We start from the raw sequence: 17055 nt of genomic DNA, 5'->3' as shown, positions 1-17055 counted from the left end.
CCACGTGCCCTGGAGGTTGACCAGATGACCGCTGCACAAAGACTTCTCATCATTATGTCTTGTGAAGCCACCATTCAATGGACATTGACTGTTTTTATTCTCTTGGGTTTTCTAGCTGGGATTGCTTCAACACACCGAGTTGTAAGCAGAACTAATGGAACATTGCTGGAAAGAGGATGGCAATCTCTGTTATCCAGATCCATTTCTGAGATGTCAGAGGAAAAGTCAGATGTGAACTGGGAGAATGACTATTTGCTAGGAATCAAGAGGCAGCGGAGGCTCTACTGCAATGTGGGCATCGGATTTCATCTTCAAATCCTTCCAGATGGAAGGATAAATGGAGTTCACAATGAAAACCAATACAGTGAGTTGCATTCAGAAATGAACTAGAATATATGTCACTTAATTGCTGTGAACTCTAGTAATTACCATTCATAGAATGCAAATATTATTAGTTGAAATTACCAATCTGTGCTACATCTGTTGCCCTTTAAAATTCTCTGAGATCAATAGACATTCGAATCCCTCATGTTGAAACATGTTACAAATGCCTAGACAAATTTAGATACAATTTATTTTTGCTGTGCTTTACTGCACAGACCAGAGAAGATGAACCAGGTTGAAAACTTACTTTCTACTGCATTTTCTTGCTACTCACCTTCTCATCTGCCTTTTGAATTCAGGAGACAGTCTCTGAGCTCCTGTGATTTTGGAATCCTAGTCTTGGGACACTCTGTTACTGAAGAGTTACAGAGTTACAACTGATCTGCTTGTTCTTGCGGCTGCTGTTCTGCATCTGTAAGATTAGAAGAAAAGCATCCTGTGGGTTTGAATTTGTCTTTGAAGGCAGTAGCTATAAATTTTGTAGCTATCACAAAGGGCTTCAAATACAAGCCATACTTCTCTAGAGATCAATGTCATACTCTGTAATTATAAATTAAGCAGATACAAAAAATTTAAATATTAGAAAGCCTAGGAGAATTTGAGAATTTGACAGATCTGTGAGCAAAATCGATTCGAATCGACAAGAACATGATTCCAGAATAATCATTGTAAGATCCTTCAGCATGTAGGAGAAAACAAGCGAACAAAAAAAAAAACCCAGATAATTTATGTGTACTTCTATTATGCACAGGCAGGAAAATAATTATAATAAAAAATATGGTATGTTCACTAGGGATTTAAAATAAATCAATTATCTGAATTGCCTTTGATTAGCTATAAATTCTGTGATAATTTTTCTAATGAACTTCTTATTTTTTAGGCCTCTTTGAAATATCTACTGTAGAAAGAGGTATTGTAAGCCTGTTTGGTGTGGAAAGTGCTCTCTTCCTTGGAATGAACAACAAGGGGAAGCTGTATGGAACTGTGAGTATAAATGCAAATAATGTTTCAAGCTTTAAACAAAAGCTTTAAACTTTTTTTGTTGTTTATTTGTTTTTCCTCCACTGAGAAATATCTGATTTCAAGTAGAGAAAACTGCCTTCCAGCTACATAAAGCCAACCCAGGCTAATATCATCAGTGTTATTCAAAGCAACAAGTGGTGCAGCTGTTAAAGTTTTTCAGTAGGTTGTACAGAGAGTACCCTAGGAAGCTGAATGTATTTTGCAAATAGGACAGATCAATTAGGTGGTGTCTTCTAAGGGCTTGGCACTGCAAACATGTTCTAGTAACAGAGAATCCTGCTCATGCCAGCACTGCATTATGCTTACAGGTGTGCTGTGGAAAAAACCCTAAGAGGTAAAGTGTATGTGTGAATCTGTGCACTGATGTGTATGTATATGCCTGTGTAGGAGAGAGAATTAGAGCTATCTATGCTAGCTGTAGTTAGTAAAATCATGACAGTGTTCCCCTTCTTACCAAAACAACCTTGCCAGGAAGAATAGGGAATTCTACTGTACTAAGCCCACATATCCATCTGGGGCTATTTTAAGAATGTTTTTTGAGATCATTGTCAAAGAGTGAAGGAAGAGCTATAGCTGTTAACTATGATACGCAAGTCACACTGAAACACAATCAACATCATTCTCATCTAGAAAGTGCTACCTGTGCTTTTTAAATACAGTTTAGTCTCTGATACCTGAATCTTCAGTCTCAAAATTTAGTAGAAAAGACATTTGTTAGGAAGCTTGTTTGAAAAAATCTGACTGGGCAATGAGCAAAACCAATCCATCTCAAAGTAATGAATAATACTGAATGAGTTAAGCTCCTAAATTTTATTTTATTTTTGATCAAGAAACAACAAAGTCAGTTCCTTTGAAACAGTTGTAATCTATAAAAACCATTTCAATGCTTAATAAAATACCAAATAACGAATGATTGGTAATTATTATTGATTCCTTCTCACAGAAATAGTGACAATGTGATATTTTAAGTTTCCAATTTGAGAATATTATTTTGCTCAATTTTGAGTTCAAACACATAAAAGTTCCAGAAGCCCAAAAGCTGTGCTAAATGAGGCTTTCTAAAGAAGTGCAGGATCTGGATCCAGAGCGTCTTTTGATATTTGTCTGTCTGTCTATCTATCTATCTATCTATCTATCTATCTATCTATCTATCTATCTATCTATCTACCTATCCAGTTATCTATCTGCATATTCTAGTTTCTACTCAGTCTCAATTGTTTTCAAACATATTTTTAAAAGCTGTAATAGGTGTGCATTCACATGATGTCCTAAGCTAAGCTCTAATAAGCTTTGAATCATTTTATTATAAAGATGTTCAAGTAGAACAGCACTGGTAGTGTCTCATGTGCCAGGCATCTTATGTCAGGGAATTATTCTTCTTGCTCTTTTAATTTTCTCAGTGCTCTGCGTTCTTCTCTTGCTATTCCTTGGATGTCCTCTCCCAGATAACTCCCTTTCCTTGGATTTAGGGGACATAACATTAAAATAAATACAACAGTTTTCCCAGATTAGAAATTATTGCATATCCCGCTAACAGTTGAATATCATCACTTATGATTTAATAAAAGAAACATTTAATGATAAACAAAGATTTTATTCAAGGAACCAGTTCTTCCCAAACACTGCTAATTGCAAAAGAACTGAAGCTTTTAGCAGCCAGCACATTATTCTTTCATAAATCACAGTGCTTCTTGCAGAGGGGAGGTGTGAAATAAAGCAATTGGATAAAAGGACATGATACTGGCAAATTATTGTTTACAAAAAAAAAAAAAGGAGAAATACATGATTTTCATTTAATTTGATCTGCCACAGGAAGTACGCAGTCCATTATCCAGACAGGTGACATCCAAGTTCACGTAACAAGAAATTAAGCACAGAGTGGGGAGATTTATTGTTAGATATAGATACAATGGCACCACCAGTTGCACTTGATAATAAACTCATTATCTGTAAAAACATTAGCAAGATAAGTGATCTGAGTCTTTCTGAAATATTAATTACACCTGCTTTTTTTTTTTTTTCTCTCTCTTTCTTCCTGTTCTATAGGCTGCTTTCCATGATGAGTGCAAATTCAAAGAAACCTTGCTGCCCAACAACTACAATGCATATGAATCAAATGCTTACCATGGTGCTTATATAGCACTCAGCAAACATGGGAGAGTGAAGAAAGGAAATAAAGTTTCTCCTGCGATGACAGCAACCCACTTTTTACCAAGAATATGAGCAGGATCAAAGGAGAAGATCTAAAGCCCAAGAAAAACTACTTCATTTTGCACACTGGAATAATTTCCCAGGTAAAGTATATATGTTGTTCATTGAAAAAAACAAAAACAAAAAACCCACAAATATATGTGTATGTATATATTTGGATGAAAATATTTGTACTAGATTCAACATAGAGAATATGTATTCTGATTTTACATGGCTGTGTGACTCCTTTGTTGCTGATCAAAACAAAATACAACTTGGAGTGCAAAGGGAAAGAATGTATTTGAAAAACGTAGAATTTCTGTGATAATTATCTAATCAATTGTTTATTATTTACAAATTAATATTAATTACCTCAGATAATAAGCCTTAATTGTGAGCTGTTTATATATCATGTGCCAAAACAACAGAAGACTGCTTCATTAGAGATTCAAGTAGTTTGTTCCATTTGAATATCTGCCTGCACCTCCTCTTATACGCTTGTACACGTGTACTGTCTCATAAGGTCCTTGGTCAATTTTGATTATGCTGGTGTTCATTCCACAAGCATTTCCACACAAGTAAGCTGTCTATCCCTGGAGCTCCTCTGTTTCTGAAAAATTCTGCAGGTTATCCTCACATGAACTTGCTGATAAAATGAAAACCTACAATAAATTTCCATCAGGAAGAAACACAGGATAGATCAGAAATTGATCCCAAATGCAAAATGCATGAGATTACGAGGAAGTTGAGTGCCACCCGATTAGCATTTTGTGTGCTATTTAAGTTTAGACCCACCTCTAATACAGAAGAGTACACTTTCAATATAAACATAGACATGGGATGTGTGTGTATCTAAATAATTATATACTTATAATGTATCTCTGGATGCATCCTGTCTCTAGACACTTAGGTTTTCTTATGTATATATACACACAGAACAGTAAATACTTAATGGCAACATTTTAAATTTCAGCTTAATCTTTTTTTGTCTTTAAGAACTAAAATAGAACTGCAGGGTGTAATTTATAAATTGTATGGAATTCATGGAAGTTTCCAGTGAAGAGTTACCATAGGAAATTTCTGTCTTGAATTCCCTTCTACTTCAAGTATAATTGGCTCTTTTCTATCATACCTCAATGAGGTATGAAGGACAGAAGAAGAAAGAAATTATGTAAGCCCACCTTCCCAGATAGTTGCACAGGAATTTATACTATAATTCTTACTTACATCATTTGCAAATCATCATATTCGAAAATAACATGGCAAGCTATATGGAATTTTCCCAAATCTCTCCTAGAAGATATACAAACGGTGCATAACCTTTCCTAAGTATCTTAACAATCTTTTTCCATATTACCAATGAAGCTACATTCTCTGTGTTTTTGAAAGGGTATTTTTAGAGGCCTTAAGTCAATAGTCACTATAAATGTTGGTTACCAGTAGCCTTGAGATTCTTGTATTGATGATGTGCTCCTAAATTTGAAAATAGATTCAGTGCAATGTCAGAGCATGAGCATTTTCAGCATAGATGGACCATGCTGCTGCTGAAGTGAACATCTGAGTGCAATATAATATCTCCCATGTCCAGCTAAAATGCAATTACGTCCAGCCTTGACATGCCATTCTATTTGTAGGGGATGTCTATTCATAATGAATTTGAGCCTTCTGAAATGTATGAAAAACACTGTTCAGGGACAGATTCTCAGATGGAGTAAACCAGCCAAACTAGACTCTCATTTTATAGGTGCAGAAGATTTGGCCCAAAGAGCATGCCTACAAAAAAGGTACATTTACAGCCACACTTTCTGAATAACTGTCAAAATTCTTTTGTGAATATGACACAGTTTTACAACTAGTTTTGTGTGATTTACACTTGAATTTGAATTTATTTTGCTTGAATTAAGTGGTGATCACAGCATAAGCAAAGAACAAAAAAAAAATGGACTACTTATCATACACAAATGGGGTACTTTATATATGGCAAAAGAAATGAGTTACCAGCAAAGGGTTATTGTAGGAAATTTCTCTGTCTTGAATTCCTTTCTATTTACTACTTTAAGTATATTTGGTTCTTTTCTATCATATCTCAATGAGAAGAAGAAAGAAATTATATAAGCACATGATCTGGCAGTATGTAGAGAGAAGCTAGATTGGCACGTTTTGTTCATCCACAATCTGTGCAACAGTTTGCGTTAGAAAAAAAGAATGCATTTTAAGAGAAAAAGCAGAGGGCAGATTGTGTCAAAGAAAAGTTTGTAGGATATCCATTAAGTTAGAATTTGTTTCCTAAAGGTGTGGATAGGCAGTCTACAGCAGTGTTATCTAGCAATCTGTATTCTTTTGTTACATTCCTAGTTGTCTATGAAATGAAGTTTGAAGAAAGTAGGAAGAGTGTATGGACAGAAAAAATTATTGTCTGAATGTTGACAGAAATGTTTGTTTCTGATTACACCAGAATCATTAGGTTAGAATGAAATCTTTTCCCTCTTAAGCCAACGTAGTCTGGAGTAATTTGTTGTTGCCAGTACTGTTAAGTAATGGGACAGCTGGCATGAAAGATGAGAATCAGACTCACTGACTCTGTTTCATACATTTGGGTCAACAAGAACAAACTGTAGAAACACATCACAAGAAGTCTCTTCAAATCCAGCCTTCTGAGCCAAACTTGTTCTCAAGAACTGCAAACTTCTGCAAGATGCTGTTTTGCTGGACATTTGGAAACCCAAGCCATTCACTCTGCTGAGTTTCAATTTGCACCATTGCTTTGTTCATATTACATACCAATGCCAGCCACATCAACACTTGAAGCCGACACTGAAACCATAGAAGTTTTCAATGTCAGGAGTCCTGATTAATGAGAGTAAATTATGCCATTGACAGGTGTCGTAAGTTTGGCAGCAAGCCCCTCAAATACAACTAATGCAGTATTGTAGCGTTGTTCTGTTATAGACTAGCTGGATAGAATACTTTGACAGAGACTCTTCTTAAGTGAATGCTTGACTACATTTACTAGAGGAGTTAAGGCATTTACTGACACATTGCTGTGTATGTGCAAGCAGTCCAGAGGCAGCTCATAGTAGATGGAAGACTTTGAAAAACTGCCACTCACTTTAGATAATTCCTGATAAACTTGCTGAGCTGGCACAGAAGGAAAAAATACCATTCACAAGCAGAATTTATGAAAAATGGAGGTTATAGTGAGCATATAGGTATAATCTGTCAAATTCTTAAGCAAGACATTTTTGAAAAGAATAGTTCCATGGATATGTGACTATGTGAAGTCAAACTCATGAAAATGAATCAGTTTCACAAGTGAGGGTTAAATAAGAAACCTATTATTGACAGGTTTTTTCAATGGTCACTTTCAAAGCATCTCAGCATGCAGTAGCACAAAGTCATGAAATGAGCTACCATCTTTGAAAGCATTGCTATGAATTCCTCATACAGGCTGTGTGGCTCAGACTTTGCACATTTTCAATGTTTCTTTTTACACAGACAGATCCCATAATAATTTAAGGCCTAATCCACCTCTGTTACAAAAAATCTTTACTGACATTTTATTATGCTCTTACATTGATACTGTAAATCAGTCAATCAGAAAACTCTCTTAAAACTCAAGTTAGAGAGCAGGAACACTTTATTATCAGCACTGGATGCATGGGGGATATGCTCCTTCTACCACACATGCCTTGCAAAAAAGATCTTCAGCTTGCATGCATTACTTGTGTTACATAGGCAGAACTTTTCCCAAAGGTATGCTACATATGTGGAAATTTCTCAGAGACATGTTACATACTCAGTAACTGATTCCAAGCAGGACTTCCTATTTGTTAGGCACAAAGACTCAGCAGAACTTCATTTCCTCCTTGGTCCAGAGACACAGCTCTTTCTGTTATCTAAACAAATTGCAGGGCTATCCATCAACGAACACTAGCCAGGTTAACAATATCATCACAACTTGTATCAATCCCTCCTTTTCCTTTGAGAGTCTGTAAATAACGCACAAAAACCTTCACTATATCAATCTATTGTATCTCCAGCAATAGTCAGAACAATAATTGCACATAGAAAAATAACTATCAGAAACAGTTTCTAGGTAAATCCCAGCCATTGCACTGTTGTCTTGAATTTGCATTGCTGGGAATATCTCCCCATGTGCACAGGACAACTGACTCTGATTGAGGGACATTAGTCTACCAGCAAACATACCTTTATTTTCCTCATATAACCAAGACTTCTCCATAGGGCCCTTAAAAACAGCTGTTAATTGGCTCCTGTAACAAAGCGTACAGTTGGACCACCAGAACCAAAAGTATCTTTAAATACCCTTCCTCACATTTTGGTGTTTTGTTCAGTTAGGCTTTGTGTGAAAAATGCAAAATGAATGTATAGAATGATTCACTTTTTTCCTACATTTGGTTGGTTTTCTCTAAACCATGTGCTATTTTTTCTGTTCTCTCCCCAGAGGACCGCAAGGAATGGAAATTGTTCTGCATTTTTAGTGTTGGATTCATTTTTGTATTCCATATCAACACAAACCAGACTGCTGCCGTTGCCAATTCTACCTATTTTGGTACGATGTGATAATTCTCCTGCTAATGGATACCCTGTTTGCATGTTCCTTGGTAACATATTCAGCAATAGTTAAGAATAAGTACATTAGCTAGTTTCCCTACGATTTGTAAATGTACATTACATTTCCATCCTTCACAGCCTACAAAGCTAATTCCCACCAGCAATGTTACTTTTTACATTATGCTTGCTTGATTATCTTAACTTTCAATAGTGAGGTAGTTGATTCAACTTTCCATGTGGAAGGTGCCTTCTTAATCCAAGAATAATTAATCCAGGATCTTTTTCCTTCCAGTTTCACTGCATTGTAGGTGGAAACTTGGAAGGGTCCTTTACACTTCTCTTGCAATGTTTCAGAAGTCCAGGGTTTGATATATGCCAGTGTCCTGGTTGGAATGGATTCATTGAGGAATCCAGACTCAAATTTATTTAAGACCATATATTTATTTATCTCTTGCAAGACTCTTCTGAGAGCAATTAGTTTCTTGTATTATTTTCCCCCTGTGTTTGCATCTCTCCTAGAACTCAGGAGTCTGAAATGGTCATCTGTACATCAGTTTGTATGGGCTAAGGCCTCAAGTCTGGATTCTAATTCTCAACAAGACTAAATGCAAAACCCAAGTGCAGTCCATAGAGGTCTCTTGACATATTTGCTCAGCTGTGTTTTGAGCATTTCATTCATTCTTTCCACTTTCTCACTAGACTGGAGTTCATAAGGAGTATGCAACTTCCATGTAATGTTTAGCAATTCACTGATTTCAACAACTACTTTAACTACAAAATGTGTGCTTCTATCAGATGACATTCCTACGTGTATTCCAAATCTTGGAAAAAATTATTTCAATAATATTTTCACCACTTCCCTGCTTTATTGGTGCAACATGGAAAGACCAACCAGTAAATGTATCCACTATGATTAACCTATACCTCAGTCCTCTAGTCCGAAGCAATTCAGTAAAATCAATCTGCCAATATTCTCCACGTGCCCGTTTTTCTGACTTGACAACATATTTCACACCTTTTGGTAACTGACCTATCCACCTCTATTATATTCCAACTAATAACTGACTTTTGAAGATTTTTCAGCCAATTTTCTGTTCCTCATTGTACAGCATTGTGCTCTTCCCTCACTAGGCTATTCATGAAATAGTATTGTAGTACCACTAGGCAATGGTAATACCACTAGGCATAAGGAATAACTGCCCTGCCATCTCTCTGCCTTTCTGCTTTTAGCACTTTTAACAAATTTAGACCAGGTTTAGCACTTTAGTTTCTACACTTTTTTCTGCAGCCCTTTTGCAGCCAAGTTAGCCAGTTTGTTCAGTTGGTCCAGAGACACAGCTCTATCTGTAATCTAGACAAACTGCAGGTCCATCTATCAATGAACACTAACAAGCTTATCAGTACAACTTGTATCAAAATAAATTCACTTTTCCCCAGACATGTAGAGATACAGCCACACACACAGTGGAAAAGCAGAATAATTTATATATACCTGACTAATTATTTCAATTCCAATATTTTGCACAGTAAAATGGTGCCAATGTTCTTACATTGTTTTTTATCATTAAAATATACCTCATACTAGGATTCAATACAGACTCACAACTGAGACTGTAAATTTACAAGAAACATAAAACTGTCCAATTCTTTGTGAAATTGTGTCTATTTTTATACTCTTGTGCTGTGCACAAGAACTGAATTGGAATATCATCATTGAATATGGAATAATAGTTTTTCTTTTATTAAATAGCTTTTTCTTCTTGCTTGGAACTACTTTGGGAGGGCAGCTTCCTGCAGCCATCTGAAGATTTTTGACTCACTATTCCCTAAAACTGGGAGGGGTAGAGGAGGAAGGAATAACGCATTTCAGTTGATTGGTAAGTTTTGCCATATTTCAGCGATGTGATAAGGTTTGCTCTCCCTCTCTTCTGTGTTGCCACTTAATCATTTCTTCAGTTAGTTAAATTAATACAGACTTCTCCCAGTCTGAGAACTACACTGAGATGTTACTAGAAACTAATAGCTGAGAATCTGCTGCTGACTCAGTGGTTCAAGCACACTATTAATCAATCCATAACCAGTATGGCATTGCAGACTGGACAAATCTCCAAAATTCTTCTTGCAGGAAGACCCTTCTGAGGGGCCCACAAACTTTAGCAATGACTAAATGCCATTCTCTGCATTTATATTTCATATTTTGGCTGTCTATGCTATCCTGCAATAGCTCTTTCTGTTTAAAAGTAATCATAAATTCTTCATATTGTTGCTATGTGTATGGACTGAATGTCACATGGGAAAGGACTACATTTCATGGATGAATTAGCCAACATTTCTGTTTGCTGTAGTGCCTTGTTTGCTGATCTGAAGGGCAGTAATTTTAGGCAGAAATAGGAACTGGAAAAGCGACACAACTGACATACAGTGACTGGAAACAAGGGCAAACAAGCGAAATAGAGACATAAATGACCTGGTGAGGAGGACATCTGCAGAAGCTAGGAAAAGACTACTTTACTGGCCAGCTTATTAAACACCGCTGCAGAAACAGGCTGGTTTCTGCTTCTGGATCACAGTTTGCCTTTTGAAATATGGCACTAGCCAGGCACAGCTAGATGAATGCCTCCTTGTCTTGGGAGAAAGAGATGATTCTGAGCTCCCTTCTCATTGGGTGCTCCCAGCTCACGGAAAATAATCTTCAGGGAACTTTGGTGAGAAAAAAAACAATGATGACTAGGCTCCACATCTCTATGAATAGAAGGAAAAATAAATGGCTATACTTTACTCCATTCACATAATTTTCTCACTTCTCCCAGTCATTTGAAATTTAGAACTGTATCTGTCTCTGTGGATACAATGTGATTCAATTCTGTGATTCACTGTGACACAGTAACTTTATTCCTCTTACCACTTTGACCTACCCTTCAGACTAAGGAACTCTGGCTGCTCACCTCAGGTTCTGTTCCCAAAACTATAAAGGCATGGGATGCTTGTGAGGGAAGGACAAATGCAGTTTGCCCTTAACAGACTAGAGCAAATGCAATTTAAACAGAAAAATTAATCAAGTGGCTTACAGAGGATGCATCTCCTTAGAACCTTGTACTGTTTGCTCTCTAGCTACTTACTTCCTTATTCTCTGATCTGTCACGGAGAAGGTAACTGCTCCTGTGGAATGTTTCTCCTTGCAACCATACAAGAACAGGAGAGTTTCACAGCAGGTCTCTTCTCTCATAACAGAAGGCCATTCTACCTTCCATGTTCCCAGGCCTGAAGCCACTGGCAAAGACCCATAATCTGTCCACTCAGTCTGGCTTTGTCTTGTCTTCATCTGTGGGTGTTGTTTTCATTAGCTTCATGACCTTGGGTTGTCAGTAGCTCCTGAAATGATCTGAGCTGACAGAAGTACTGTGAGCAGCATATGTGAAAGCAGAAAGCACGACTCTTCTTTGAACTTCAAAACCAGAGGAGGTTGCATCAGGAATAATTCTCTATAGACACTGCCTCTGTGATAGCCTTATGATTCCTTCACAGAATCACAGAATCACAGAATTGTAGGGGTTGGAAGGGACCTCTAGAGATCATCGAGACCAACCCCCCTGCCAAAGCAGGTTCCCTACACCAGGTCGCACAGGTAGGCGTCCAGGCGAGACTTGAATATCTCCAGAGAAGGAGACTCCACAACCTCCCTGGGCAGCCTGTTCCAGTGCTCCGTCACCCTCACCGTGAAGAAGTTCTTACGCACATTCGTGCGAAACTTCCTATGCTGCAGCTTATGTCCGTTTCCCCTCGTCCTGTCTCCACGTACCACTGAAAAGAGACTGGCCTCACCGCTATGGCCGCCACACCTCAGATATTTATAAACCTGGATCAGGTCCCCTCTCAGTCGTCTTTTCTCAAGGCTAAACAGACCCAGTTCACTTAGCCTTTCTTCATAGGGGAGATGCTCCAGGCCCTTCACCATCTTTGTGGCCCTCCGCTGGACTCTTTCCAAGAGATCCCTGTCTTTTTTGTACTGGGGAGCCCAGAACTGGACACAGTACTCCAGATGAGGCCTTACCAGGGCAGAGTAGAGGGGGACTATCTCCCTCGACCTGCTGGACACGCTCTTCTTAATGCACCCCAGAATGCCATTGGCCTTTTTGGCCACGAGGGCACACTGCTGGCTCATGGCCAACCTGTCGTCCACCAGGACGCCCAGGTCCCTCACTGCAGAGCTCCTCTCCAGCAGCTCATCCCCCAGCCTGTATTGGTGCATGCAATTATTCCTCCCTAGGTGTAAGACCCTACACTTGCTTTTGTTGAACCTTTTGTTGAAGCTTGTAACTAAAGGAAGGAAGCAGGGACAGAAGGAAGCAGGGACAGGCTACCCAGGAGGACTGCAGAGACACTGCCTAATCCTCCAAGGTTGGAACTGTGGAAGGCAAAACTCAGCTGGAACTGGAACTGGAAATGCATATGAAGACAAGGATTTTTGTATATCGACTGCAAAAAGAAAGCTACGAGCAATATGGGCACTCTGCTCAAGGGTATTTAGTGAAGAAGGTCATGGAAAAGCCTGTTACACAGTACCTTTTTTTCTCAGTAGGGTTTGCCCTAGGTCTCCCAGATCTCTGAACCTAGCAGAGTCCTCGGGCAGGAAGCAGTAGGTATCCTCAGCAAAGGAAAACTGAGATAGGTGATTACTTAACCTATATGGACATGCAGGACCCCATGGAGTGAAGAAGATGCATGCTGAAGGAGCAAGCCAACATCACTGTGAGACTGCCTTGCCATTTCCCTAAGTCATGGAAATTGGGAGAGAATTCTAATCACTGAAGAGATGCTAACTTCACTTCCATCTCCAAGAAGGTGGAAAGGAGGATCAAGTTTGATCGGTCCTTGGTTCTTGAGAAAGTTATGGAGAAAATCCTCCCGTAAGCCACTTGAGGCATTAGAAGGACAAGAAGCTGAATGGGAGCAGTCAGCATAGATTTACCAAGGGCAAAACATGCTCACCAACCTCATGCATTCTGTGGCAAGGGAAAGGCAGTACATACTGTATATTTTGGCTCTAGCAACGCCTTGACTGTGTCAAAGCCCAGAATAAAAAAAACATATTGTGTATTCCCATACTGTGAGGTAAACGAGAAGAAAATGGGTAGGACTCTTTTCAAAAAACAGCTAGAACCAGTAAACAAACTATCATGTTTTTATAGCTTAGACTTCGATGCACAAGTTATTCTCATATGCAGAGAGTGTATACAGGCTACTGGCTAATTGGAGTCATAGGAACGATTTTGAAGAAAAAACCTATATATGTTGAAAGCAAGTTATAAGATAAAAGCTTTCTTTGATACCACTGGAGTGAACTCAAGCCGTTATGTGTGAATATGAACTTCATGTGAAAGTATAACAAAATCTTGAAGAAATAACATTTATAATTGTTTTCTTATAAAACATTTTCAGGAAAGGGAGTACTTACTCAAGGGGTGAAAATGCCTGATATTAGGTTGTTAAGAAAGCGAATACAGTAGGACAGAAGCCACTAAAAGGTAGAAAATATATCTTCAGATGTTTTTAATGGCATAGAAAAGCTATCAACAGAATATAAAATGAAGTTAACAGAACCCAATTTCCTTGTTACATACGTGCCAACACATACCTAGAAGTGTACTTAGACAATAACTTAAGGAAAAGTTAGACTTATTTCTCAATCTAGCAGAGAATACCGATGCCCCTTTAGAATGGGTCTTTTCTCTGCCAGCTCCTGAAGAAGAAGGAGAAAGTCTTCCTACACTTAAATCCTAAGGAAAGACATTTTTATTTAAAAAAAAAAAAAGTTTTAACTCTCATCTCACCATAAGTACTTTGTCTGGGTTGTAGAATGTTACTTTAGAAAGATAATTCGTGTGAAATTTTAAATTGCTCTGTTTGAATACAATGCTGTACTGTAAATTTTAGGCTATGCTCTACTCCTGTATGATTTCATAAAAGGATGTCCCAGCATGGGAAGATATGGAAGGCAATAGATTTTATTGATGGTATTTTGCTGTGGGTATAAACTTGATGTGGAGTTAGTGGTGTAAGCCAGAAACTTAAATTGAGGCATAAGTGTAAACTGAGGAATTAATTCTTAACATTCAGGTAAAAAAGGAGTGATGAAGGGGCCCTGGAGGTGGTGGTAGAGGTGTAGTAGAAAATTATCAGTATTTTTCTACTTAAAAAGAAGGAATGATAGATTTAAAAGAAATATATATATATATCCAATCTGGTTGCCATAACTATTGATCCAAGAACAGTAATCTGAAAAAAAAAAAAAAGGACATTGTATGTAATCATAACAGGTAGTTTAAGGGCAGTTAATGAAGAAGGTGCCTTTCCTTTTATTATCTGATCACAATTGCTATACAAAATTGCCCACTGAGCTCACTATGAAGGCCTTGCAACATCTTTTCCAAAATGCTATTCACCAGAGACTGTAGTTAGTGCCACTAACTACATCTAGCTTTAACTGGATGCCAGCAATATGGGCAGAAAAATGAAAAAGTTCCCGTGCTTACGCACATATGAAAAAAAGGCTCCTGTATGGAATGACAGTACTTGCAGAAGCAGACTGCAAGCTGTTTATGACAATGGCAGAGAAAAGAGCTACACAAACACAACTTTGATTGAAGAGGTTACTGTTTCATGTGCAGTTAGACGATCTATAGCTAGAACATAAACCTGGAAAAGACTTTTTGTCAGCAGACATTCTGTCCGAGTCTTAAATAAAACGGAGGTAGTACAAACATGAAGTCTGATGTTGTTCATGTAAATTGTTCAAGAAAATATTTTTGGTCTCAGACAGGATGCAATCAGTCACTGCAAGAGACCATAATGCAAAAATGAGACTTTGCAAATGGTAATACCGGTGATGAAGGTTGGCTGTTTTAAACGTAAGCCTATTTTTTTTAACAGTTTTGGAGGAGAAATGTATGTTGTAGATGGCACTTTACTCAAAGGTTCTAGATCGATAGTGAGTAAAAAATTTAAATAGGAAATATGATTACATGAAAGAGTAAGCATATCAGGATTGGAGATTACTGGTTAGAAACACATAGAAATTGGCTAAGAATTAGTGCAGGTATAAAGGGAAAAAACAAGACACTACCATGACAACAAACATAAAACTACAAATATTCAGAAAATGTGGGGGAAAAAACAATACCTTTATATACACTGTGATTTTAACTTTAAATAAGGTTAGGCCTGAAGATCTCATTTGGCTTAAATAGGCTTTATATTTTTAGATGAAAACTCTTTTATGTTTAGGGTTTAGATTATTCCTAATTTCCACAAATATCACCAGTAGATTACATAACAATTTCTGTTTGCATATAAGAAGTTACCTGCCTTGGAGAAACAAAAATGCTGCTTTTGAAAAATTGCTGGTTTTTGAAATAAAAATAGATGGAAAATAATTGCAGCAAAAGTCATACCATGTCAATACATCATATGATTTGAAGTCTTTGTAGTCACAAAATAGCACACACAAGGTATTCGAAAGCAAAAGCTGTTATGAAAATCCCTTGTTCCCAGTAAAATAAGTTTGTCCATTTCTCTGATGATATTACTAAGAAGGGCCACATGAACAGTGGCTACCCCAAACTTACACAAAAGAAAGAGGAAAAAACAAACACCCAGAGGCTCAAAAGCTCCGTAACAGAGCACAGCAGAAAAGAAAATGAGGATCCAGCAACTGTGGTGGAAAGAACTGTGAAGAAAATATTGTAGAGAGCCACAAGCAAAGGAGCACAAGCTCAGGCTTTGCAAAATTTAGACTACTGTCAATTAATCTTTTCCCCCTCCTTCATGGAGTGATGAAAGGGCAATGTCTCCTCAGAGATGTCCAACACTGTTTTGCTTCCTTAGTTCAGAGCTATTAATGTAAGCAGCTTGACTTTAATCAGGGGTCCATCTCTCTTTTTTCCAAACTCCTTTTTAAAGCAGTCACTACCTTACACTGAAAATGCCAACTGCTTTTTGGTCATCACCTAACACACATGACAGGGCTCAAATAACATACATATTAAGGTACACAGTCAAGATGATGTGAAAAGGGAAATAGAAACAACCAAAGTTGACTATCAAGAGAATAACACGGGAAAAACAAACTTACTCCTTGACTATGGTATTATGAATCTGTTTCCCTCTCTACCCCTTCCAGCTTCTTCTTTCACTACAGTTTAAAGATATAAGTCATTTCTGGGCAAAGTGAATTTTGAAAACTAAGCGACAAGATTCAAATTGTATATACGGATTTGTCCCAAGGAGAATTGCACCAAGACTGCAGGATGCAGTCCACTCACAAAATCTGCTGCTGTGCAGTTGGACCACTCAGCTAGAATTGACCAGTGGTAGGAGCACAACATCTCTGAAGTACATTTCTAGATTTGCAAGTAGAGACCTATTGAATTTTTACAGCCATTTGGCTAGTTCTTGGCACCTTCCTGGTTCTCTGCCCCATTCTATGCATTTAGACCTCAATGAAGGAAAATCATTTATAAATGCGCTTACCTTTAAAGAGGTGATTAAAGCCTACAGGCATCAGTAGCAAGCAAGCATATATCTACTTATGTCTAAAATAAAGATGAGATTTATACACTTTAAGTGCATTCCTAGAAGAATTTCTTATAAGAGATATTTCCATAATCCTGCTTGCCTATAAAAAGCACAAAAGATTTCTATAAATAAATATAAGCAGAAATGTGCTCTTGGCAAGTATGTTTAATTAAGAAACTGTGCATTTTGATTTATTTGGAACATAATATATTTCAGCATACATTAATTTCTTTAAACATACGTAGTATCTGTGTGAAGTGATTTTCAAGACAGTGTAGCCTACCTTTTGATTTTTCAAGTATAACATCT

The 17055-nt window shown here is 37.6% G+C and overlaps 1 protein-coding gene across 1 annotated transcript; it reads left to right on the top strand.

The window, feature by feature from the left end:
• Positions 1-8: 8 nt before the first annotated feature.
• FGF6 (fibroblast growth factor 6) lies at positions 9-10040 on the top strand. Its single transcript, XM_003202568.4, has 5 exons — positions 9-364; positions 1265-1368; positions 3454-3701; positions 8063-8170; positions 9923-10040. The coding sequence occupies exons 1-3, from the start codon at positions 25-27 to the stop codon at positions 3628-3630; spliced, it is 621 nt and encodes a 206-aa protein (XP_003202616.1). The 5' UTR covers positions 9-24; the 3' UTR covers positions 3631-3701; positions 8063-8170; positions 9923-10040.
• The last annotated feature ends 7015 nt before the right edge of the window (positions 10041-17055 follow it).

The sequence above is a fragment of the Meleagris gallopavo genome, chromosome 1 (assembly GCF_000146605.3).
Source record: "Meleagris gallopavo isolate NT-WF06-2002-E0010 breed Aviagen turkey brand Nicholas breeding stock chromosome 1, Turkey_5.1, whole genome shotgun sequence".
NCBI lineage: Eukaryota > Metazoa > Chordata > Aves > Galliformes > Phasianidae > Meleagris > Meleagris gallopavo.
The sequence above is the reverse complement of the archived record's forward strand: the minus strand, read 5'-3'. Positions and strand labels throughout refer to the sequence as shown.

What these genes read in the sequence shown, in the direction of transcription:
- FGF6 (XM_003202568.4), top strand. Translation starts at nt 25, where the DNA reads ATGACCGCTGCACAAAGACTTCTCATCATTATGTCTTGTGAAGCCACC. An exon ending in TCACAATGAAAACCAATACA is followed by an intron (nt 365 to 1,264) that starts GTGAGTTGCATT and finishes CTTATTTTTTAG; the next exon opens with GCCTCTTTGAAATATCTACT. An exon ending in AGGGGAAGCTGTATGGAACT is followed by an intron (nt 1,369 to 3,453) that starts GTGAGTATAAAT and finishes CCTGTTCTATAG; the next exon opens with GCTGCTTTCCATGATGAGTG.